Source organism: Acartia tonsa, chromosome 2, assembly GCF_053477335.1.
Source record: "Acartia tonsa isolate MP-2025a chromosome 2, ASM5347733v1, whole genome shotgun sequence".
Lineage (NCBI taxonomy): Eukaryota > Metazoa > Arthropoda > Copepoda > Calanoida > Acartiidae > Acartia > Acartia tonsa.
In genome coordinates this window covers 15,840,804-15,867,279 of record NC_137261.1, presented here as the reverse complement: position 1 = coordinate 15,867,279, position 26,476 = coordinate 15,840,804, and the positions used below count along the sequence as shown (strand labels likewise).

The following is a 26,476-nucleotide window of genomic DNA, read 5'->3' as shown; positions in this document are numbered from 1 at the left end:
TTTTTAAGTTTTTGGTTATGTTTTGTATGATTTGTTTGATATTTTCAGTTTGCGTCTTTTATTCATAGCTTGGACTAATATCTGATTGTTGCTTTATTTTGGGATAGATATTGTATAACATGTGTTATTTAGACTTGGATAAATAATCAAGTCTTAAACATTATCATTGCCCTTAAACATTATCCTGTATTTAAGAGCTATGTTTTTATGCATGTTGTCACCCTTGTTGATTTTCATTCAAGGCTAGGTGCGAAGTATAATCAAATCAATAATATTTATTTCTCGCATCGTATTATAAACGGCTTTCCGCGGATATAGAATTTACAATTATAAGATTAAAACTAGTTTTTTAGTCCCGAGGTGCCGAAGGCACCGGCTAAAAAAACTGGTTTTAATTTTATGATTGTACATTTTTATTTTCGTAGAAAGCTGGATATAATACGATGCTAGACATAGTTTTTTCGTATGGATGAGAACCGGTTCCTATCCACCGGATTCGAATGAATACGAGAAATAAGAATATTTTCTGTATTTATTTTCTTTCAATTTCCCCTTCAATTTGTATTTGCATAGTAAAATATCTAAATATAAAGTAATATTGAAAATTAAAGAATCATATTGACTTTCATAAGTTTCAAATTCAAATTAAAGTTAATTTTAAACTGGCACTAGTTGCTTCTCCCCTAGCCTTTATTCGAAGGCGGTTGAAATAGCTTAAGAGTATTCATATATTTAAGCGTGATTGATAGACAAAACGGACCAAATAAATTATATACTTGATGCTTATTTTGAATATGGTATTTTCACAAACAGAGTCAAAACTCAAAACTTAAACAGAAACTAAAATCGCAGCCCAAAAAAACAAATTATTCCCATAGTGCTGCGGACGAACAGACAGACATAGTAAAATAGCTTTGCTATTAAAAATTAAACACTTTTGTGTATATTTAAAGTTTATTTAAAATTAATTTTAATGTTTATTGTATACACAATCAGGAAGGAAGGGAACAATGGGTTGTTTATTAATCTAGTCCCCAAACTTTTAAACGTTTTCTTATTCGTTGGCTTTACAACCTTTACTACATTTATTTAATGTGATTGGTTGGTTCATAAAGTTGAGTGTTCAACCGTTTCAACCACTAATTGTCATCTATAGAAGGGGTCATTTTGTGTATTATCATTGAAGATACACACAATTTATCGGCAATTATCTTAACCCTTATTATACCTTGTATACACAATTGTTAACAAGGATGATAACAGTCAAAAAGTTCAGCTTGACATTAATAAAATTCATTTACAGCTAAAGTCAATGCACATTGCACAATGACGAAAATTTCCAAAGGATGAAGTCAACAGAATACAAATTTCAGGTTTGGCCTTGAGAAACCGATTGATATCCGTTGGATTAGGACCGGTTCTCAGCCACACTGAAAAATCATGTATAGCACCGTATTTCAGACAGTTTTTTTACGAATATTATAATAAGTATAGTTAAATTAATACCTTGCTAACAAATCAGATTTTTATCTTATAATTTTTCATTTTCATATTCGCGTTTTTAATTGTTTTACTAAATTTTAACAAACGTAGTAATAAACGTAAGGACAAACTTAGTTATAGAATACACAAGCTACTACTTAAATATACTGATTAAATTGAACAAATTTCAATTTTATTCATATGATCTAAAACATACCCACAAATATATTATAGAGCATGCTGACTGCAAAACATGGGGTAGCACACTCTGAGACACGTCTAATACTCCGTTAGAGGGGGGTGCAGAACTCCGAGAGGCAATAGAAGGGGGGGGGGTGGGAAGGTTGATTTAAAGTCAAGCGGGGTAGCTATAAGCAGGGATCTTAAGGGATAAAACAACGGCCGATAAATTAATGCCATTGCATTCTCAATGTTAATACACAAAATAACCCCTTCTGTAGATTGCATGTCGAAACGTTTGGACACACAACTTAAAAAAACAACCAATAATTTTTTTAAAAAGTCCTCAAAGTTGTTAAGCCAACGAGTAAGAAAATGTAATTATAAAACTTTGAGGACTAGTGTAATAAACAGCCCATTGTCCTCTCTCTGTATATGCAAGTATATGTTTATCATCAGATATACAATTCTAACTCACGCCAAGTCAAGTATTATGAAAAACATTGATAGGCTTTAGAAAAGTAGCTACTCTATAATAAGAATATATCTGCCATTACGACATTACAGATAGTTCTAATATAAATTAGGTATGATACAGGGAACAATTTTAAACTGTTTTAAATCATGTTAAACAATTTGTGTGGATATTATAAATCTTTCTACAGATTTGATATTCTGAATAATGATTCAACCGACTATATAGCGAGTTTCTATAATTATAGCTTTTATGAATTCTAAATAGATTAGATGACATTAAGTATTATGGGTAGAAGACTAAAGTAAAAGCATAATGTTATAACAAATAAAACTGTTTTGTTCTGTGGATTATCTATCCCTGCTTTAACCCATATAGTACTATGGGGGTTATTAAGTGCGCAACTTTTCTATAAAAATGAAAAAGAAATTAATCTCTCCCCCTTTTTCTTGCTATCTCTCTCTTTTTTCTCTCTCTCCCTCTCTCTTTCTCTTGCTATCTCACTCTCTCTCTCACTCTCAGAGCTTTACATTTATGAACGTTATCATCCTTGTTGTATATTATAAATTAGACTATTTCCCCTCAATTATGTTTTCTCTGTTGATATTTCAATTCTACTATGTATATTTGTTACAAAATATATAGAGACCAATATATTTATGTATATATATATATAGTTCAATGATTTTTTTCATTTTTGAATTTTCAGATTCAAATTAAGCCAAAAAAAAATTAAAAAATTATGATAAGATCAGAGATGGAGATAACATTAAACTGTTTATTACACTAGTCCCCAAAGTTTTATATTAACGTTTTCTTATTCATTGTCTTTACAACTAAGGTTTTTTTTATTGAATTTTGATTTGTTAAGTGTCCAAACGTTCCAACCACGCGACTAATTGTAATCTACAGAAGTGGCATTTTGTGTATCAGCATTGTGTATGTACATCAATTTATCGGTCATTGTCTTATCCCTTTAGATCTATGCTTTAAGAGGCTTTTTTGGTGAGCTATCAGCTATGTTCCTAGACTCGGTTTATTAAGTATTTATCCTTATACTAAAGTAACAGGATGTTTGTCTGTATGTCTGTCTGTGTGTACCGAAGGATCTCGCTAACCGCTGAACCGATTGGGTTCTCCTTAACAGGGTAGATTCTCATATGTCCCGGGAAGGTTTATAACTATTTTGGGGGAGGGTACCACCACCCTCCCTAGAGAAATTAAATTTTTAAAAAATTTACCAATTTTAGAAAGAGAGTTCAACGAAAAATAAACGTCAAACGTAATTTTTTTTTAACTTTTTCTTTTAAAATCTAAAATAAGAAATTGAATTATCAAATTCGACTCTCTCCTCCTCAAGTGCCCCTAGAGGCCTCTAGGGGCGTAGCCGCTAGTTATAATCAAAGCATTAATGAAAGTTAAATTTTGCTATCATTAAAGTTTCATACCTATACTTAATAAATATTTTATTTTTTCAAATATAAAACTCTGACACACTACACCATGTAATTCATAATAAAAACAAGGATGACAACATCCACAAAAGCGAAGCTTTGGAACAGTAGAAAAAACGAACAATAACACTAGTAGAGTGTAAGAATTGAATAAGCAGACTATAAATGTATAAGTCTTGATTATATAAATGCTTCGCTTATAGCATTATACCTTGTTGTAATAGGAATCATTATTCCAAAAAACATGTGAATAAGATAACCATAACACATAAGAATTGCTGTAAAATCAATAGGTTTAAAATGAACTTTCTGGTATCTATATTAACAATAAGAGAGCGTACCGTTACACGAAAAAAGCTAACCGTTACGGACGGACGTAACGACCCTGAATATAGAAAAGCTTCACATTTAAAAACACAAACACCCTCATAACACACACACACACACACACTTATATCTACACACATAAACCTTCTATTTAAACATGCATTCAAGGCTTACACATACAGATTTTTACACACACACACACACACACACTTAGACACACAAAAACACACACACGCATACACACACACAAACATATTGATACATAATGCAGTTAAATTAACCCTCATTATTCCTTTAATTCTAGTTGTTCGCAGGGATAAAGGAATAGTGTCGCTTCTCATCTTAAATTAGAAAAAATATAGAAATTGGTGGCTTTTCCTCAAATTTCTCAGATATTTTTTCTATGTCTTGAGAGGTTCCTTTACCCTGCGAGGCAACCCAATACCCCAATTTAATCTAACATTAAATTAATAAAAAAATGAAAAAAATTTCACCCGCCCCCCCTCACTTATTTTAAATTTATTTCAATATAAGGGGTAGAGGGTGATATAAGGGACGTCCAATGAGGGGAGGGGGGGGGGGACGTAAATGGATGATAATCCCTCCCCCCCCCCCAAAAAAATTTTGGACGTCCTTGTTCTATGCGGTATTAATTATTTCTTAAATTTAATAAACAAATCAGGCATCAACAAACCCTGATAATTAAAATTATTGCTTGTCTTACCCTTATTTTTATCCCCTCAAGGCTTACAATCCCCCCTGAAAATCTCTTTGGACGCCACTGGTTTGGACAAAAGATAAGACAATAACCGATAAATCGATTTACATCCCCAATGATGATACACAAAATTACCCCTCTAGTAGATTAAAATTAGTGTTTGAAACGTTTGAACACTCAATTTAAAATACCAACGAATCAAAAGGGGGGGGTTTTTAATGCAACCATCTCGTAATCAGTGAGCAAATGGCACTTAGAATTCGAATTTTGATCTGAAATTTTGCATGAGTAATCTTTGATAGGTCTATTTTCCCTAAATCGAACAAAAAGTTGGAAAAGTAACGGCTGGCGGCTGGCAGCTCAGCCGTTTAGCCGTTTTTTGCCTATTTTAAGGGCAAATTCATCATTATTTACGTAGGAATCAACTTTTTAAAACATATTTCTGGTTTAATTCATGTTAAATGATAACAATAACCATTTTATAAAATTTTTAGTACCAGCTGCTAAACGGCTAGAACCGGCTGAAAACGGCTGGGAGCCACCAAGAGTATAAAGGGTAGATAGGGCTTGTGACATGTCTAGGGGTAGGTTTCTATGGGTGCTGAGCTCAAAAATGCTACTAAAATTGGTGACGGCCAATCCAAATGGCAGCTGGGTAACAGCTGCAGCTGAGCTGCGAGCGGCCAAGAGTAGAATGAGTAGATAGGGCTTGTGACGTGTCTAGGGGTAGGTTTTTATAGGTGCTGAGCTCAAAAATGCTAATAAAAATAGTGGAGGCCCATCCACATGGCAGCTGGGTAATGGACGCAGCTCAGCTGGGTAACGGCCGCAGCTCAGAAGAGATAGGCCAAGAGTAGATTGAGTACATGAGGCATGTGACGTGTCCAGGATTAGGTTTTTATGGGTGCTGAACTCAAAAAAGCTTCTAAAAATAGTTTTGGCCAATCCAAATGGCATCTGGGTAACAGCTGCAGCTGAGCTGCGAGCGGCCAAGAGTAGAATGAGTAGATAGGGCTTGTGACGTGTCTAGAGGTAGGTTTTTATGGGTGCTGAGCTCAAAAATGGTACCAAAAATAGTGGCAGCCCATCCATATGGCAGCTGGGTAACGGCCGAAGCTCAGCTGGTAGAGGCCAAGAGTAGAATGAGTACATAGGGCATGTGACATGTCTAGGGGTAGGTTTTCATGGGTGCTGAGCTCAAAAATGCTACCAAAAATAGTGGCGACCCATCCATATGGCAGCTGAGTAACAGCTGCAGCTCAGCTGCGAGTGGCCAAGAGTAGAATGAGTAGATAAGGCTTGTGATGTGTCTAGGGGTAGGTTTTCATGGGTGCTGAGCTCAAAAATGGTACCAAAAATAGTGGCGACCCATCCACATTGCAGCTGGGTAACAGCTGCAACTCAGCTGCGCGCCACCAAGAGTATAATGAGTAGATAGAGCTTGTGACGTTTCTCGGGGTAGGTTTTTATGGGTGTTGAGCTCAAATATGCTACTAAAAATAGTGGCGACCAATCCACATATGGCAGCTGAGTAACAGCTACAGCTTAGCTAGGAGCGGCCAAGAGTAGAATGAGTAGATAGGGCTTGTGATGTGTCTTAGGGTAGGTTTTTATGAGCTCAAAATGCTACCAAAAATAGTGGCAGCTCATCCATATGGGAGCTGGGTAACAGCTACAGCCCACAAGCCCTATCTACTCATTCTACTCTTAGCCTCCCCCAGCTGAGCTGCAGCCGTTATCCATGTGGCAGCTGGGTAACGGCGGCAGCTCAGCTGGGAGCTGCCGAAAGTAGAATGAGTACATAGGGCTTGTGACGTGTCCAGGGGTAGTATTTATGAGTGCTGAGCTCAAAATACTACTAATAATAGTGGCGGCTCATCCATATGGCAGCTGGGTAACAGCTACAGCCCACAAGCCCTATTTTACTCTTGGCCGCTCTTATCTGAGCTGCAGCTGTTGCTCAGATGCCATATAGATTGGCCGCCACTATTTTTGGTACCATTTTTGAGCTCAGCACCCACGTCATAACCTACCCCTAGACACGTCAGCTTCGGCCGTTACCCAGCTGCCATATGGATGGACCGCCACTATTTTTGGTAGCATTTTTTGAGCTCAGCACCCATAAAAACCTACCCCTAGACACGTCATAAGCCCCATCTACTCATTCTACTCTTGACCACTCGCAGCTGAGCTTCAGCCGTTACCCAGCTGCCATATGGATGGGCTGCCACTATTTTTGGTACCATTTTTGAGCTCAGCACCCATAAAAACCTACCTCTAGACACGTCACAAGCCCTATCTAATCATTATACTCTTAGCCGCTCGCAGCTAAGCAGCAGCTATTACTTATCTGCCATAGGGATTGGCCGAAACTATTTTTAGAAGCATTTTTGAGTTCAGCACCCATAAAAACCTAACCCTGGACATGTCACATGCCCTATGTACTCATTCTACTCTTGGCCTCTCCTAGCTGAGCTGCCGCTGTTACCCAGCTGCCACATGGATGGGCCGCCACAATTTTTGGTAGCATTTTTTAGCTCAGCACCCATAAAAACCTACCCGTAGACACGTCACAAGCCCTACCTACTCATTCTACTCCTGGCCGCTCGCAGCTGAGCTGCAGCTGTTACCCAGCTGCCATATGGATTGGCCGTCACTATTTTTAGTAGTATTTTTGAGCTCAGCACCCATAAAAACCTATCCCTAGACATGTCACAAGCCCTATCTATTCTTCATACTCTTGGCCGCTCCCAGCCGTTTTCAGCCGGTTCTAGCCGTTTAGCAGCTGGTACTAGAAATTTAAAAAATGGTTATTGCTATCATTTAATATGAATTAAACCAAAACTATGTTTTGAAAAGTTGATTCCTACGTAAATAATGATGAATTTGCCCTAAAAATAGGCCAAAAACGGCTAAACGGCTGAGCTGCAGCCGCCAGCCGTTACTTTTCCAACTTTTTGTTCGATTTAGGGAAAATAGACCTACCAAGGATTACCCATGCAAAATTTCAGCTCGAAATTCGAATTCTAAGTGCCATTTGCTCACTGATTACGAGATGGTTGCATTAAAAACCCCCCCCTTTACTAAAGTCCCCTACAAATAAGAAAACACTGTTATAAAACTGTGGGGACTAGTGTAATAAACAGCTCAACATCCCCTCTCTGGTTGAATATTATATCCAAGTGAAGCTATTTTCTCGTATCAATGACCTATCCCTTTATTCATGGAATTTTCTGGCTATATTGTATATACAACAGTGTTGAGTAGTCTACAAGAACCCGCCTTTTAATAGGCATCTGTTTTATAAATAGCGCCGCTTCTCCGTGATATATGGAGTACGGTTGTGTGTCACAAGTTGTTACAAGAACCCGCCTTTTAATAGACGACATTTGTTTTATAAGTAGCGAATCTTCTTTATGATATACACAGTACGTAAGTGTGTCACTTGTTGTTACGAGAACCCGCCTTTTAATAGACGACATCTGTTTTATAAGTAGTAAATCTTCTCCATAATATACAGTGATTATTTGACAAACTTGTTCAATGGTTATACTTTGAAAATGTCGTGCTAAAGTCTTTCTTATGTGAAATTTTTGATTGAGCACCTCAATAGAAATAACCCCTAGAAAAAAATACCACCCCACCTTCAGGACTAGTGTAATAAACAGCCCTTTGATTAACACAGACAGAAAGAGTCTAATTGGCTATACATAGATTATTTATTATCTTACAAAGTCCATAATCATATTTTTAAAGCCCGCATAAATGTTATACAATGAAAATCATTTTGTAACTGCTTAAAGCAAAACTTTTCTTTAATAATTTAAGTCTGTTTACATTTTCATTCTAATGTCATGTAAATACTACAAATTCATTTACAAATGATAACCGTTAATGTTATAATTTTCATTAAAATTTTTCGGTTCAGTGGTTAGCCAGATCGTTCTAACTTTCTTAAGCACACAGACAGACAATCACACACATCCTGTTACTTTTATATAACGGCAAGGATAGTTTTGTTTAACATAATTGGTGGTTCATAATTCATCTTGCGTTGTCTCATATCTTTTAATTCCTGATTAAAACCTGTCGGGGACCTAGAACTTCATTGTATTATGATTTTTTTAAACCAAGGATGGTAGCATCAAAATATTTTTTTTGTAGTAAAGCTTTTACATTAAACTAAAATTGGACTCCAAAAGCACTCTTTGAATCATTTAGGGTGCATTTTAATCCTAATCGCTTAATTTTGTTGAAAAACATATAAATAGTATATTAATTTAAATTACAAAAATAAATGGAGGGCTTCCAACCATCAGATGGGAGAAAGCCTAAAGTGTCATGTGTGACGTTATAAAAATCCATCTCTTTTTCGGGGGGTTTCCTTTCCTCTCATCCTTCCTTTTAGACGTATTATTTTACGTCACACATGACACTTTCTCTCAGATGGTATTGATGAAAGTCAATTACTAAAGTGCATATTCAGAGAGCTGCTAAGCACCAATAGTATAACTACTAAACTAGATGCAACTAGTAAACTTATCCATATTTCAATCAGAGTATATATAAACCATCACAAATATAGGGATTCGGCAATCAAGCCTGTTTTAAAATAAATATAATATTTGTGTTGATTTAATTTATTAGCGGTAAAATAAATTTTTTTGACAATCATTTAAAATGCAGAAATTGTCATTCATTAGAAATAATTTTAATTTATTTCTCGTATTCATTCGAATCCGGTGGATAGGAACCGGTTCTCATCCATACGAAAAAAAACTATGTCTAGCATCGTATTATATCCAGCTTTCTACGAATATGAAAATGTACAATTATTAGATTAAAACCATTTTTTTTAGCCGGTGCCTTTGGCACCTCGGGGCTAAAAAAACTAGTTTTAATCTTATAACTGTACATTTTATATCCGCGGAAAGTTGTTTATAATACAATGCGAGAAATAACTATTCCAGTTGCAAGGTGTAATGAGGTTAAAGATATACTTTGATGTAACCCCCTCCCCTCATGGAAAAAAAGTGAATTGTATACTTTTTATGAGAAAAAAATAGGTACTTCCCCCCTCCCTCCCCTCCCTCAATTTTCCCCATTCTACCTTAAGTGCCTCTAGAGGCTTCTAGGGGCGTAGCCGCTAGTAACTTATATTAGTCTATATGTCTATCTGTCCATGGAAATTGGATTTCGTCTGCTTAAAATTAAATAGATGGCTTATTTGTACTTTACAACGTATTGGATTTTATTCGGAGAATATATTTTGACTATAGTATGTCAAATACAGACAGAAAATTGAGAGAATCCTGAAATGCAATAAATTTAGAATAGAAAATGAAAAAAGAAACAATTTTATATTTTCTGCAATTATATTCCATGAGTTGGACCGAGTTAAAAAGTCCCTCACCCCCCTCTCTTCTTTCACCAGCCGGTCCGTATTGCTTCCCCCCCATAACTCCTCCTAAAAACCTTTTAGAGATGTGCACCACCACGGAGGGGTGAGGGGGGGGGGGGAGTGGTGAAGGGTGTTGGTGGTGGGGTATAAACCTAAATGTGAGTTGTTGTTGAACAGCACAGCTCCCACAGCTCCGCACAGAGATATATCATGCTTTCCCCCAAAAAAATAAATAAATATACAAACTCTACAATATTTAGTTCAAGTGAAATTGTTAACAAATAAACAATCATTAATTTAGTTAGAAACCATTTTTTTTACTTTATTAAAATTTAAACAATTCATATTAACAGCTTTTTATAAAAATACTGCTATGTTTTTTTCAAATAATAAATAAATTAATAAAAAAGAAATTAATGAAACCAAAAACCATTGTTATTCTTGATTTGGGTTGAGCTTTTAAATAAAATAGCCCAAAACCATAAAGTAGGTCCTGCGAAGCTTTCCCAAAATGAAAAACTCAAAGGTTGATTGCTAAAAGAGTTCATAACGGACAGACTAAAAACTTTTTTTTTAATATAATACTAGTTCCTTCGACCTTAGTCTCTAGGTTAAGATGAGAATAGCAACTAAACAGGCTAAAACCAACCCTGAAAAGAACAACTAATTCGGACCAGTATTTTTCGAAATATACTGTACCATTGCACGTCAAAACTTAAAAAACTACCAACGAGGTTTTCCCCTTAATATCTGCTGTGCTGTCTAATAGATAATTTTTCATTAAATTCTAACGAGCTAAATAAAAAAAATTAAGTTTTTATGTGCTTGAATGTAAAATATCGGGAAAAATTACAAAAGAATTAAAACCATCTCTTACAGTTTTATGTTTTGTTTTATGTGAAAGTAACCATTGAAAAGCTAATAAGGAATTCATTTTATGCTAATTTTCTGTTGAACTATTTCAATAGCACATTACTCAATTAACTTTGAATATGTTTTTTTATCTATAATACAAAGTAGAACGATGTCTGTCTGTCCGTCTGTCCGTCTGTCCGTCTGTCTGTCTGTCCCTTAAGATCTCGGTAACCACTGAACCGATCGGATTCTACTCTTCAGGGTATCTACCTATTGGTCCTGTGGTGGTTTTAAGCTATTTTCTCGGGGGGTGGGACACCCCCAACCCCCCCAAAAACCCAAAAATCCCCCCCCATTTTTTTTTTTTTTTTTTTTTTTTGAAGGAGATTTCCATGGTTCTTTACGATTTTCGCAATAATTTTTTTTTATCACCTCTTGGGGCAAAGCCCCTAGAGGCTAGGGGCGAAGCCGCTAGTATTAAATATAGAGCTTATTTTATGCCTTAATCATTAGCGTGGCTATTTTCAAGTTCTGATTGTAAGTTTGTCTGTCTTTTGATCGTGACTATAACTGCCTCTTTCAAATCATTTCACTAAATAATGCAATATCTATGCAGTTGCTTGTTTATTAATTAATTTTACTTAACATTGCATAGGATACCCTATATTTTCTGACTACAGTCTACTTTTTATTGTCGATTGTACTTGTTGTTCTTGAATGGTTGCTTGTAAAATATTCCATAGGCTGTTTATGTGTTTTGAAAGGTCCCCCTGCTACATTAAATCGTTCGGGCGTATTTTTTTTTTTTTTTTCATGATATCTAAACCCCAGGAATGCGGTGGGGGCTGCCCCACCCCGCTTATTTGATTTATTTTACAAAAAGATAAAAAAAATTGGTGGTAGGGGATTTTTTCTTTTTGTAGGGTTGGGGGTATTTTATTGGGGGGATGGGGGGGGGGGGGGTTGTGAGTGTTCCAAGAAAATAGTTTAAAACCATAACTGGACCAGTAGGTATATTCCCTGAAGAGTAGAGCATAATCGGTTAGTGGTTACTGAGATCTTAAACTTCAGCAGACAAACAGACGGACAGAAAGACATCATTCTACTTTGTATTATCGATACTAAGGAATTTGTGTCTGAATCTTTTGATTTCAATAACTACCAAACCAACCGATTGTGTTCTCCATTATATGAAAGGTTAGCATATGTCCTAGGATAGGTTTAGGTTATTTTATTTCAACAATAAGTCTTGGGGGTTGTTTTAGGCTATCTATTATATAAATTTTCGAACGAATTAGATGCTAGGGGTTCAGCCACTAGAACATTTTTTAAAGAAATTAAATAATATCATTTTATACATTCTGAAGAGAAGGAAAAAATGCACCACCCAACCAATACAGGGATCTCAGGGGATAAGACAATGGTCAAAGTTGAAGTACATCCCCAATGATGATGCTCAAATAACCCCTTCTGTAGATTACAATTAGTGGTTGAAACGTTTGGACACTAATTTTTATGAACTAAGAAATCGAAATTCAGTGAAAGTCACCAAAGTTGTTACGCTAATGAATAAGAAAACGTGATTACAAAACTTTGGGGACTAGTGTAATAAACAGCCCAATGTCTCCTCCCTCCCTAGGTAAAATATGTTTCAATAAAACACAACTTTGTAAAATATTTCCTCTGCATATCATCTGCATTATTTTTCAATCAAATTTATTCTTATAGAAAAGTAGAAGGAGGTCTGTCTGTGGGTCTGTGTTGCGTGGAATATTGCTACCGTTGACAAATATGATTTTGATTTACAGCAAAGCTTAATATTAGTCCATGGAAAGTTTATAATTATTTTTCTTCGCTCTCAAAAAAAAAGGCGCCCCACAAATTTGTTTCTTTCTTTTAAAGCTAAAAAGGAGGGGCAAATTCCTTGGCCAAACTTTTCTATATGTCTTTAAAGGTATCGCCGCTAGTATATATTATTTTAGTAATTAAGTAAAGCGAAGCTTTTAATATTACGGTCCATACTTTTTAAGCCTGAAAGAATCGTATGATTGTTATTAATCCTGTCATTATAAAGGATATTATTACCTGCAACAAATTGGTATACTAATATGTAGTTGTTATCAAACACGTATTCACGTCCATTTTAAGGGTCGATTTTTTTTATCCATTTTGACTCAACATTCCATTATTATAATCGAAGGGGGACAGAGGGGACCAAAAAATAGCCATATCTAAATTGAAGAACTTAATTAACTCGGTCCAGGATATTCCGAGCTCTTCTGTTACAGACAAAAAAAATCTTACTACTTTTTATTATAGAATGTTTAAACACTTGAAGCTAAGCTACTCTACAACTTAATCAGAAATATCAGTATTTATTTTTATTTATACTTATATCTATCTATTCATCTATTTGTTCCTGGATTACGCGCTTCGCCTTCATCAATATTATCGTCCTTGTACTTATTAATAAACACATAAATAGAAATACGATGATTTCAAGGTAATATGATAGTTTTAAATCTATACAAACAGATTAGCTTTTAAGGGGTGAAGGCATTATGTAAATATGTTACAGATTAAGTAACATAAATTAATTTTATTTATACATAAATAATATTAGTAGAACAATTATATAAACAGTATCAGATTAATGTTATTAATGTTTTGTTGTGAATAACAATTTTTATAAATTTTGATTATAAAAAATGACAAACTTGGCATGGGGATTCCTGTATTAGTTTGGTAAAAAATATTTTATGCCTTTTTATAACTTCTTTAGCTGAAATGACAGTAATCTTTCTTCATTCTTTCATTTTCATATTAATCAGTTTTCATGAAAGCTAATCTTGTCTATGATATAATTATCTTAATATTATTTTTGCAATTATGATTTCTAGGCCGATTAGGTACGATATCATGAGCAAAGCTTCCGTATAATCAAGTCTTAAAATGTACGTATGTCCATGGCTAGTCTTCTGTATTTTTGCAATAAAGATATTCATCAAAAAAAATATTAAGTTTTGGTGTCGCTTTTTTCGATGTTGTCATCCTTGTTATTTTTTTTTATAAAATACACGAAAATACGCAGAATTATTTTTAAAAGTATTAATTAACAAAATGGTTCTATGAAATCTATTCGGATGCAAGTTTCGCTAATGGGCGAGGTAATTAAAACTTTGGGCGTCACTTTGGTTGTTATAAAATGAACATTTATGAAGATTAGTGAATGATGCCAGGTAGGGAGGGGCCACTGGGCTGTTTATTACTCTAGTCCACAAAGTTTTATATTCACATTTTCTTATTTGTGGGCTCAATAACTTTTTTTTATTGAATTTTGATTAGGTTAAGTGTCTAAACGTTTCAACTACTAATTGTAATCTACAGAAGGGGTAAGATTATGTATCATCATTGGGGATATACATCAATTTATCGCCCATTGTCTTGTCCCTCTAGGTCCCTGGATTCATAGAAATTTTTATAGAAAATTTTTATATATTACTGCAGGGGTATGAAATGCAATTTTAACTTCATTTTTTGCCCTAAAAACATTTATGTAAGATAAAGTTACATTGGTATTCTATCTATACGATATTTTATCAGTGAGGAAGGGGGCATTCGACTTTATTTCATACTGGTCCTCAAAGTTTTACAAACACATTCTTTCATTCGTTTGTTTAAACCCTTTGGGGACTCTATTGAATGTTAAGTGACTTGTTGATTTAAATTTTATAATTCTAATATAAAAGAAGGGTTATTATTGTTTATCATGATTGGGATATTTTATCTCTAACCTAACCTAACCTATCTTTTTGTAAATTTGTCTACATTCACTTAATTTAAAGAGAAATCAAATAGACTTTTTTTTAATAACAAGCGGCTGTGCCTCTAGCCTCTAGGGGCTCTATAGAAGGGGTATGGAACTGTAGAAAAATATCCTAAACCATATCAGGACCCATAAGAAGCTTCACGGTAGAGGAGAATAACATCGGTTGAGCGGTTAGCGAGATCCTTTTCTAGAGACAAAAAAGCTCACTACTTTATATAATAGGATATTATAGTTAATTTTCAATTTAACAAAAAAAAAGAAGTAAATGTTATAAAAATCATTATAGAGTGTTTAGAAAGCTATTTTACTAATGGATACATTGATACTTGTTTGACAACGTATTTTATATTTTCATGACCTAAGTAAACAATGAACAGTGGTATAGGGATAAACTAATAGAAGAAAAAATGATTTTATTTCAATCAAAAAAAACAAATATTTTGTGATAATTATGGCATCAAATTCGATTAATATCCGCTGGATTAGAACCGGTTTTCAGCTAAACTGAAAAATCATGTATACATGATACATCGTATTACAGACAATTTTCCAGGAATATTTGAATAAATAAACATGAAAATATTACTTTTTCATTTTAATATTCAATATCCGCGGAAAGCTGTCTGTAATACGATGCGACAAATATATATTTCCATTTATACCCAATTTTGTAGCTGTGTTTAGTGCCCTAGCAAAATGAGAATAAATGTCACTGCTTTTGGCCTGCATATTCTATTGACGTCAGGAAATATCCTATACACCATCTCTTTCTTTCCCCTTCTCCTTCCCTCTAGTATGACATTAATAGAATAAGTAGGCCAAAGAATGGTGACATCTATCCACATTTTCCTAGGGCACACAACACAAATAAACCATTTTTTTTTATAAAATTAAGCAATCCCTTTCACCCTGTGAATATTGCATGGAGCCCCACCCTGACAACAAATATTTTACTTGGAATTTTGTCCTGGAAAAAAAATCATTTAAACTAATTGATAATAGAATATCATTTATAAACATTTATGAAATTAATTCCATGTAATAGGATCTAAAGGGATAAGCCAATGGCCGATATATTAAGTACATCACCAATGATGATAAGCAAAATTACCCCTTCTCTAGATTAAAATTAGTGGTTAAAACGCTTGAACACTTAACTTAATGAGCCAACCAATCAAATTCACTAAAGTCCCCGAAGTTGCTAAGCTAATAAGTAAGAAAACTTTGGGGACTTGTGTAATTAACCGCCCATTGTCCCCTCTTTCTCTCTGAATCAATTCATTAACAAGGATGACAACATTCATAAGTAGTGAAGCAAAACATATTATGGATGGATGAACGGACAAAGTGAACTATAGATCAAATGTTCAGTGGTCATAAAAAAAGAGGAAGAAAAAGAGATAAGTATGTAACCAGATGTTTGTCTGTATGTACCGAAGGATCTCGCTAACCACTAAACCGATCGGGTTCTCCTTAACATGGTAGCTTCTCATACGTCCCGAGGAGGTTTATAACTATTATGGGGGAGAGTAACACCACCCACCCAAGAGAAATCGACAAGATTTAAAGAAACTTCGCCCTGCGGACATTTTTGCAATTAGCTATAGATAATGATATATTAACACGATCTAGAGAAAAAATACTTTTGGTAAATAGCTTATTTTAAAATAGATTTAAAATAATTTTACGTGTCCCTAGAGGCCTCTAGGGGCGTAGCTGCTAGTAAAATATAACTAACAATGTGTTTATAGAAAAACCTTATTTACAAACAATAGAACAGAAATTTACAAGAAAAAATATGGAAAATTTTCATTGTTTTAAGTACAATATTTTGAACATTTTTTTTATATTTTTATAAAGAAAGAAAAAATAACATTTACCTATAGAAAGCTAAAATAATTAATTGACTTGAAATAAATTAAATTTAGGTGAAAAATTTTAGACTAACTGCTTTTTGATCCATAAAGTTTATTTGATTTAATGACTTTAATGGTTAAATATTTGGACTAGGAAAAACTTAATTGTATAATGAAACCCTTCGGCAGTTTCTCCAGAGGGAGGTGAGTTTATTCGTTGGCCACAGTGGGATCCAGTGGGACATCCAAAAAATTTAAAATTGACTTTTATCTATCCTAGGAATTAATAATGGCTGTAAGTAGACAGCTAGAAAAGAAATTTTTAATAAATATTCATTTTTGGCGGATTTATGCCATTTTTAAAAAAGGTAGTGAAAAATTTCTTTTCAGTTTTGATGATTTTCCAGATTTTTTTACACAATTTTTTCAAAGCAACAAAAAATACATTTATGTTCATCTTATGAAAATAATTTTTGATTGAGGTACTTTTCAGATACCTGTACCAATGTCTAATTAAAGAAAAAATTTAAAAAAATATTTTTTTGGTGGTGTAAATTGACATTTTGTGAGAAAATTTCACCAAAAATATTAAGATTTTTAACCCCAAAAAATCAGTTTTCTCCATTTTACCCAAAAACGGCCAGGATGCCCCGGGTTTTGCAATAATAATATTAATATGCAACATGTATTGTGTTTAAAACAGTTTTCATAACCTGGGGCCTCCCGGCCGTTTTTGAGTAATTGAGCATTTTACATTGCATGGTTTAAACAATTTCGTTCTTGTTAATTTGAAATTTTCCTTCGTTAGAGAGAGAAGGAGTCATTTTAGAGCCCAAAGTCATCTCTGCAATGTTTTCTAACTTTTTGAAGCGGAACTTTCTTTACTTATGCATTATTTGCCTCCGGCCAACCGTTTCGCCGTTATTTGCCGCCGTAGGTGTGATTTTTAACGATTTTTGCCGTTCTCGCGGTTTTAATGGACATTTAAGGGAACAAGGAGTCCTTAAAAAAAGATGACTTAAAAATACTTTTATTTTAGCAATTATATTTGCTAAATTTCATGTGTTCTGAAAAAAATTAAATTTCTAACTGGTTTTGGTTCAGCAGAAATTCAAATTCGGGGATTAATTATAATATTGCAAAAACATTATATATGCGTCTGAGAGAGAGAGAGAAATATACGTTTGAGAGAGAATATAATATAAGCAATTATGTTTATATTCTTATACAAACTTTAAATGAAGATAGCTAGACTTAGAATAAAGGTATTAACACAAAATCTAAAGTGTTTTGAAAATTATGTTATTGTTGTTTATATCTGTAAAAAAAACATTAGAAAACATGCCTTATTAGTGTCCTATTTTACTTATACTGGACCTACCTAAAAATGCCGGGACTGAAACTGGGTGCACCTGACGCTATATTCATGTTCACAAACATTGTTTGCATTGAAGAAATATTTACATAGACGTTTATTTTGTTAAAATATTCCTATCCTAACTAAAGTTATGAAGGTTTATAGATTTTTTAAAAATAGGGTAGCTTCGCTCCTCCAAAACCGCCAGACGTACTTACCAAATGCACATTAGAAGTTAACAGGAGCAAAATTTATGTTATTTTTGAGTTAAAGCAAAAGAAATTACATCATTTCGTCAAATACAAGCTTTTTTATTGATGTTTACTTTTGTCTACCCTTAATGTCCCGTTTTTTGGCAAAAGATCCCACTGTGGGCTTGTTAACTTTGGGGATTTTTATTTAAAATTGATTTGTTGTTTCATTTAGTTGTGTGACAAAAAGTTTAAACCACTAATTGTTATCTACAGTACGGGTAATTTTATTTATCACCATTGGGAATGTACATCAATTTATCGTCCATTGTCTTTCTTATCCCTTTAGATCCCTGAGTTTCTTTCAAAGTTCCAAGTCGAGCACATAAACCCCTCTCTCCCTTATTTAAAAATAAATTGAAAACAAAGAAGGAAAATTCTTCTGCTGCTAATTAAAACTTTAGGCTATGATAGGTCATATATTTGTTACAGGGTAGTCCCGCCGGTTAAGGGCCCCGTTAGGGGTTGCGTTTAGCAAGAAAAAATGCCTACCATATGTTTTTTTTTAACAAGGGAGGGGGGTTTGTTGTGTGCGCTTGTTAGGCTAGGGGCCTTGAGGGAAAGCACCCAACCTTCTTCAAATAGTACAGTAATTACACATAAGTGCCATAAGTAAATATTTTTTTATTCGCTTCGTCGACTCTTTCATTTACATGATTACTTAAATAGTACAATATTTTTAGTAGCGAAGCTACTCTATAATTCAAAGAATGGGGAAAACGTCATTTTCTATTCAACATGGACAGCTGAAATTTTTAGTGAAGATTCCCATTACATATGCCCATCTAATCTATGCATTATTTTGGCCATATGTGTTTTATTTATGGTGCTAGATCGATTTCTAGATTTTTAAGTTTTCTTGATTTTAAAGGTTTCGTTATTTACCTATTTTATCAAGTTTAATGTTTATTGTATGACAATGCCCTAATGTACATTTTTTCCCGCTATCCCTTCATAATTTTTGAGCTTCGCTACTTATGGATGTTGTCATCCTTGTTTATTTCCGTATTTTTTATACATTGTATCGTCCTTGAATATGGGGATTAAAATCTAATTACTTGAGAATTATTGTATAATTACATTTGAAAAAGACGTATTTTCTGAATTTTTTTTTAATGTCATAACATTAATTTTCAGACAATAATAATGGAGCCTTCATCTACAATGTTGTATATAAATTTATTTGCAAGACTATAAAAATGCACTGTGATGTTCATTCTAAGCCATCACAGTTTCGTAAAATGTTCTCTTACAGAAAGCGTCCTTTTAGGTAATGTTTTTTTGCCATTCAATAAGTGTTCTATAATGCTTTTAAGTAAGGGTTTTGTAAAAGATCGTGTTTATTATGATGCCTTTAGTTAGTTTGGTAAGGTTTTTTTTTAATAATGAGTCTTATAAAATGCTTTTAGGTAAGGTTTTTTCTGAAACAAGTGTAAAAAAACAAATTTCATATTGCACTACCATTGTCTTAAAGTCCTTAACTGAAACAAAGGTTTTTTTTTGTCTGAAGCTTAAGATTTCAATAACTACTGAACTGATTCTGTTCTATATTTAAGGAAAGATTCACATAGGTGTTCAGTGATAGTTTTAGGCTATTTCGTTTTCAAATTAAAGTCTTGGAATGGTTTTAAGCTATTTTTCGACCAGCTCCTTTCTGTCTCTTTGGATGCAGAGTCCCTGAATGTTAGAGGAGCATCGGCTAGTTAATCAAAAAGTTGGTACCTTTTTATGACTAATGTACTATGAAATTATTAAAACATTTCTAAACAAGTGTATTTTTAATTTGACATATCATTTATCCTATTATAATTCCATCAATTTTTGTCATAGAATTTTTTTTGTTGCAAAATGATTCACCGCCACTTGTGCGTATAATATAATATCCAAATGGTCTGATTTTTTGGATAACTGATTCCTAGGACAACAAAGTACAATGCTATAAGTGAAGCTTCACTATAATTAAGTCCAAAAAATGTAAGTATGTTCTAAAACATTATCCTGTACTTAAGCAGTTTCCAGCAAATTTACTTACAATTTAGTTTCGACTTCTATACATTTATATTCCGATAATTCTGTTTTGACACTCTACAAATGTTATTATTCGTTTGTTCTATCGATTCAGAACTTTGCTTATATGGATGTTGTCATTCTTGTAAAAACGGGCAGCTCGGTTGTAGAGTTGATTTTATCAAAATTTTTATAATAAAAATGCTTTTGTTTCTTAGTACCGAAGGATGTAGGTTACCGCTAAACCGATCAGGTTCTCCTTTGCAGGGCTGCTTTGGGGACTTTTCAGAAATTTTGGTTGTTTAGTTTATTAAATTGAGTGACCATACGAAACTAATTGTAATCTACAGTAGGGGTAATTTTGTGTATTAACATTGTGGATTTACATCAATTAGTTGGCCATTGTCTTTTCCCTTTAGATCCCTGAATAATAAAGTTTTAAAGATTGGATATATGCGCAATGTAAATAATAAATATTATACATTTAAATATACTTTATTTTGTTTTGTTTCCAAGTTCTATCAAATTTTTTGCCTAAGCTATTGTCTAGAGAACAAGGATAACAACATCCATAAAAGCGAAGCTACAAAATGGTAGGACAAACGAACATAAACACTTGTAGAGTGTCAGAGCTGAATAATCGGAAAACAAATGTATTAAAGTCCTTACAAAATTGTAAGTACATTTCTTCAAAAACTGCTTAAATACATGATAATGTTTAAGGACATACTTACATTTTTAGACTTGATTATAGACATACGAACGGTCGTACGGACGGCAGGACGGACACACCCTAATTATAGACAAGCTTTGCTTTTAAAAATTAGTACATCAAGTCCGCATAAATAACTGCTGTGCAAATTTATTGCAAAAATAAATATTTGTCATACTTTTTTTTTTAAATTTTGGCTTAAATAATAAAACACATAATATATAAAACACAAAATATCCTAATTCTAAATATCAGAAATAACGACTTTTTATATTAATATCAAAATATTATAAGCAGAGCAACAGTTCTAAAAGTTAATGGATAGCAGTAGAATAGCCTAAAGCCATCCTGAGACCTATGTAAGGCTTCCAGCAAAAGGAGAACTTTTTTGGTTCTGTTTTTTTTGCGAGATCTTAACGGAATAACAAAAAAATGCTTCTTTATATAATAGGTAACTCATTTTCCATGATTTTAAAGGAAAAAGACAATGGCCGATATATAAAAGTACATCTCTAATGATGATGCACAAAATTACCCCTTCTCTAGATTAAAATTAGTGTTTAAAAAGTTTGAACACTTAACTTAATGAACCAGCCAATCAAAATTCACTTAAGTCCTCAAAGTTGTTAAGCCAACGAATTAGAAAAGTTATTATAAAACTCTGGGGACTAGTGTAATTAACAGCCCATTGTCCCCTCTCTCCAATGATTTGCGATTTGTTTGGAAGTGATAGCACACTCTGGAGAAAAGTTTATTTTTTTGCTGAAAATGTCTGACAGACAAAGTTTGAGCCAATCATTTCTGCATTTATTCAAAGATTTAAAATTTAGTGATATACATATTTTAACATTATTTTGTATACCAATAGATTTACAGTACGACATTTTTTGAAAACTTTCAATCAGTGCAAAAAGAAATCGAGATTTAAAACTATTCAACCCCAAGATATGGTAAGCGGTAACTTTTTGTCAATTATGAATACAGTGAAATTTATGTGACTTAAATCGACATAATAATTGAGCATTGATGTCAACTATCAGGATTAAGGTAAAGCCAACAAGCGAAATAAATTTGTATTATTTGGGGGGCAGATAAATAATACAATACAGCTTGTCAGTGCCTCCCCCCCCCCTCCCCAACGCTAGCTTAAAATCGCGTATAGGTTTCGTGATTTATTTTCGAAATAATTTCTTTACTGGTATAAGCTGGTCCTTGCTTTATAAGGATAAAACGTGACAGTAACAAAGTTTATAAAAAATATATATATATATATTTTCTATATTTCAGGATGCTGGAAAGTTGTTTACAGAATCTTAGGTAAAATATTCTCATTAATTGGCTTATAAAAAGTAACAAAATGTGTTTAAAATGGAGGAACACGCTAACAGCTGAACCGATATGGTTCTACTTTACAGTGAAACTTCAGGAGTATTTAAACCAATATTATGGGGGTATGGGGATTCATCACAAGAAATTGCTTATGGATAGATAAAAAGACAATTTTTACACAGTTGTTACAGAGTGATCAAATTTGTAAAATATTTTGGATCATGACAAGAAAACGAAGCGGCGGGTTTCGTCGTATTTTCACAGTATCCTTTGATAGATTATTTTAGGTTAGGTAAGGTTAGGTAAATGTCAATGATTACCCCGCAGGGTTAGAGATAGCAGAAAAGCTAAAGTGAAAATACGAAGAAACCCACTACTTCGTTTTCTTTCCATGATCCAAATATTTTAATGCAGCGTTGCGGAGCCGTTTAATTTTGGTGCGGCTCCGGTTCCGGCTCCGCGGAGCCGTCTGTGATGATTGTGGTTCCGGCTCCGGATTTGGCTTCGCCTCCGACCTAAAATCAAGAAAAACTCGACAAATTTTTTCCCCCACGTCTATTTTTGACTTTTGAAGGTTTTAAAAGTTTAATTTTTGATAAAAATGGACTTGAAAAACTTAAAAGGTGCATTTGCACATGATAAAACAGAGTAAAAATCTCTTTATTTATCTAGTCCAGAGCCGGAGCCGTTTTTTAACGAAAATTACGGCTCCAGCTCCGGCTCCACGGCTCCTGGCTTCGCAACACTGTTTTAATGTACTTTTGTTTAGATTACGCCTAGTTTTATCATTTTCCACAATTCTTCTGCTACTAACCTCGTACCAGCTATTCATGAATGTCTCCGTCTTCAATCCTGAATTCTCTCAGGAACCAGGTACTTTATTCTGGGATCTAAGGGTTAAGACAATGGCAGATAAATTGATGTACATCCCCAATGATGATACAAAAAATTACCCCTTCTGTAGATTACAATTACTAGTTGAAACGTTTGAACATTCAACTCAATAAATTATTCAATCTAAATAATCAAAGTCCCCAAAATTGTTAAGTCAACGAATAAGAAGACGTTATTATTAAACTTTGGGGACTAGTGTGATTAACAGCCTATTGTTCCCCCCCTCTCTCTCTCTCTCTCTCTCTCTCTCTCTCTCTCTCTCTCTCTCTCTCTCTTTCTCTCTCTCTCTCTCTCTCTCTCTCTCTCTCTCTCTGTCTCTCTCTGTCTCTCTCTCTGTATTATATTAGTTGTGAAAATTAACTGCAAGTCTTATTCATGTACAATAGTGATTATTTTATCTGAGGTCGTCCAAGGTGGGGATGGTGGAGAAATCTTCCAAAATTGATAGAAATAACAAAGTTCCTACCCTACCATATAAAATTAACCCTTATTTTTATGATTTGTTAAACCTCCTACCCCCCCCCCCCTGAATTCGACTTTTGTTTAGGGGGTAGGGATTTCTTCATGAGGGCCTATGAGAAGCTACACTAAAAAAGAAAAATCATATTGGTTCAGCGGCTAGCAAGATACTTTGATACAGACAGACAGACATCGATCCTGTTACTTTCATAAGAGAATAGTTCTTTTATATATTTAACTTTTTTTATGACTTTAGGAATGTCTCTGTGGAGGAAACTGCGAAGCCTTTCTACTATTAAAGACCAAATTGATTTAACTAAATTATTTCCCAACAATCAAAAAGATGTTGATGATACTTTTCCTCATAAACTTTCCAATCACGAATCTCTGAAAAACCAATTATCCGAAAGTAATAAATCCCTATCAGAAATAGATTTATCAATAATAGAATTACGGAAGACAACAAGAAGAATAAAAACATCTACAGAACCTGAAAGTATAATTACAAATCCTAATGATATTAATAAAGTTCAAAATGAAAGTAAACCTATGAATAAAAAGAGTGAAGATACTAAAGCTATCACTGCAAATACAAATGCTAAAGTTGAACTTGGAGAATCACAAACTCTAAATAAAAGTGATGATAACAGAATAGCAGAAAATAATTCTTCAAAATCTCCCACCCCAGTTATAAATCAAAATGTTAAAATTTTAAATCATAAAAATGAGTCAATTGATACAGCAAACACAATTGTTGAAATTGACAAGAATGGAAAAGTTCAAAATGGTTCAAATAAAAACGAATCTGTCCCTTCAGCAAACAGTATACCTGACAAAATGAAAAGCGGTAATAACGAATCAGTTGACACTAATGATTCTAACCTTAATGAAACGGGACCAACTACTAATAGAAATGAATCACTTGATGACAATGATACAAATCTGAATGAAACTGGCCCTTCTGGCAATATTTCTAATAAAAATGAATCCTTATCAAATGATTCGTCATCAGCTTTCAGTGGCTCAGCTACAGCCCCATTAAATTCATCTTTAGAAACAAACTCTTCATCTTTATCATTATCAGCAGCGCCATTACCACATTCATTATCTAATCTAACTGCAGTGAATTCTTCAACACTTGTGCCATCGTCATCTACGGATTTAAATTCAAACTCAAGGAAATTATCATTTTATATTTAAACTAGCGGCTACGTTTCTGTAGGCCTCAAGGAATTTTTTAAGGGGGGGGGGGGTAAGTTGACCTTCCCTAAAGAAAAATCGTTATAATGGTAAGTGATTTGCAAGATCATTTGACCGACTCAATAGTTTGTTCCCCCCAGATGTCAAAATAATTTAATACAAATTTTTAAGTATAGTAACATATCAAACTCTTCAAATGAATTATTTATTGTTAAAATAACTTACGTATAACCATAACTTTTAAAAACATTTTATTAATTGAAGACTTTCTATATCTGCGGAAAGCTGTTTATAATACGATGCGAGACATAACTATTATTTTTATAATTTCATCTTTGGTCGTCGAGTTAATATAATGAACAAAAAATATTTGATTCGTTTTTTTCATAACCCTCTGGCAAAGCAAAACTGTTATGCTAATTCTTTTTTTTTTTAAACTAGCGGCTACGCCCCCTAGAGGCCTCTAGGGGCACTTGAGGAGGGGGGAGTCGAATTTGATGACACAATTTTTTTTGGGGGGGGGAAGGGTATTTTTCATTTTGGGGGGGGTTGGGGGGTGTCCTACTCCCAAAGAAAATAGTTATAAACCTTCCCGGGACCTATGAAAAGCTACCCTGTTAAGGAGAACCCGATCGGTTCAGCGGTTAGCGAGATCCTTTGGTACAGACACACAGATACACAAATAGACAAACATCCTGTTACTTTAGTATAACGATTATGTTAATATTTGTATATAGAATTCTATTTAATTTATCAAAATATAAAATAAATTGTTCAAAATATAAAGGCAATTAATTTTTACTTTAATATTTCCATTGTATTATGATAGTACACGTATTAACATTATATATATTCCTATTTAATGGGACAATTTAAAACTGTATGGATGGAGATTATAATCTTTTAAATTATTGAAATGAGGCCATACGGTCTAGCTTAAAATAGAAGTGCACAGAAATAAACTTATTCAAATATTTTTAAAAGCGAAGCTTTTCTATAATTCATTTGGAGATGTTAGATTGTCATATTGATTTCAACCTTTGCATGATGATTCCTATAACAGTTAGGTAGGATTTAGAAAGCTTAGCAACTCTTATCTGATTTTTGGAATACTGATTCTTAATACCACAAGGTACAATATTATAAGCGAATCATCTGTTTAATCAAGAACTAAAAGTGTATGTATGTCATTAAACAGTATCCTGTTAAGAAGCTTTTACTTACAATTTTGTTTAGACTTATGCATTAATATTCTGCTTATTTGGTTCCGAAACTCCACAAGCGTTTTTGTTCGTTTGTCCTACCGTTTTATGGATATTGTCATCCTTTTTTTATGTAATGGTTTTGTACTTAATCTTTACTTTCCTAAGCTTTCCAGAAATTTGAATTTAAATTTTCTTTTAGTGTTAATGAGGCTGGACAAAGTGTCTCAAAAATCAGCCATGTGACGTCATAAAAATGAGGGAGATGAGAGGAGAAGTGGGAAAGAAAACTGCTAAAAAAGAGATGGATAATCCCTCATTTTTATGACGTCACAAGGCTAATTTTTAAGACACTTTGTCCAGCTACAAATTAATGAACATTAGTAAACATTAGACAAATAAAATTGTATAAAAAAAAAGACGGACAAACTGATTCATAGAGAGGTTGTTCAGTGTTCATAATAAAAAAAGTATATTACGACAAATAA

General features: G+C 33.6%; 2 protein-coding genes across 3 annotated transcripts in view; one reads left to right on the top strand and one right to left on the bottom strand.

Moving 5' to 3' along the window:
* The window catches only part of LOC145305586 (mannonate dehydratase-like), a 284,200-nt gene that overhangs the window by 21,333 nt on the left and 236,391 nt on the right, over window positions 1-26,476 (bottom strand). The window lies entirely within an intron of this gene.
* Window positions 19,327-26,476, top strand: part of LOC145305558 (uncharacterized) — a 31,615-nt gene continuing 24,465 nt past the window's right edge. For both annotated transcript variants that reach the window (XM_080147236.1, XM_080147227.1), the window contains exons 1-4: window positions 19,327-19,455; window positions 22,192-22,221; window positions 23,003-23,106; window positions 23,843-24,764. In XM_080147236.1, coding sequence (XP_080003362.1) covers window positions 19,385-19,455; window positions 22,192-22,221; window positions 23,003-23,106; window positions 23,843-24,764 — 1,127 coding nt within the window. In that variant the 5' untranslated portion in view covers window positions 19,327-19,384. The remainder of the gene's footprint in view (window positions 19,456-22,191; window positions 22,222-23,002; window positions 23,107-23,842; window positions 24,765-26,476) is intronic.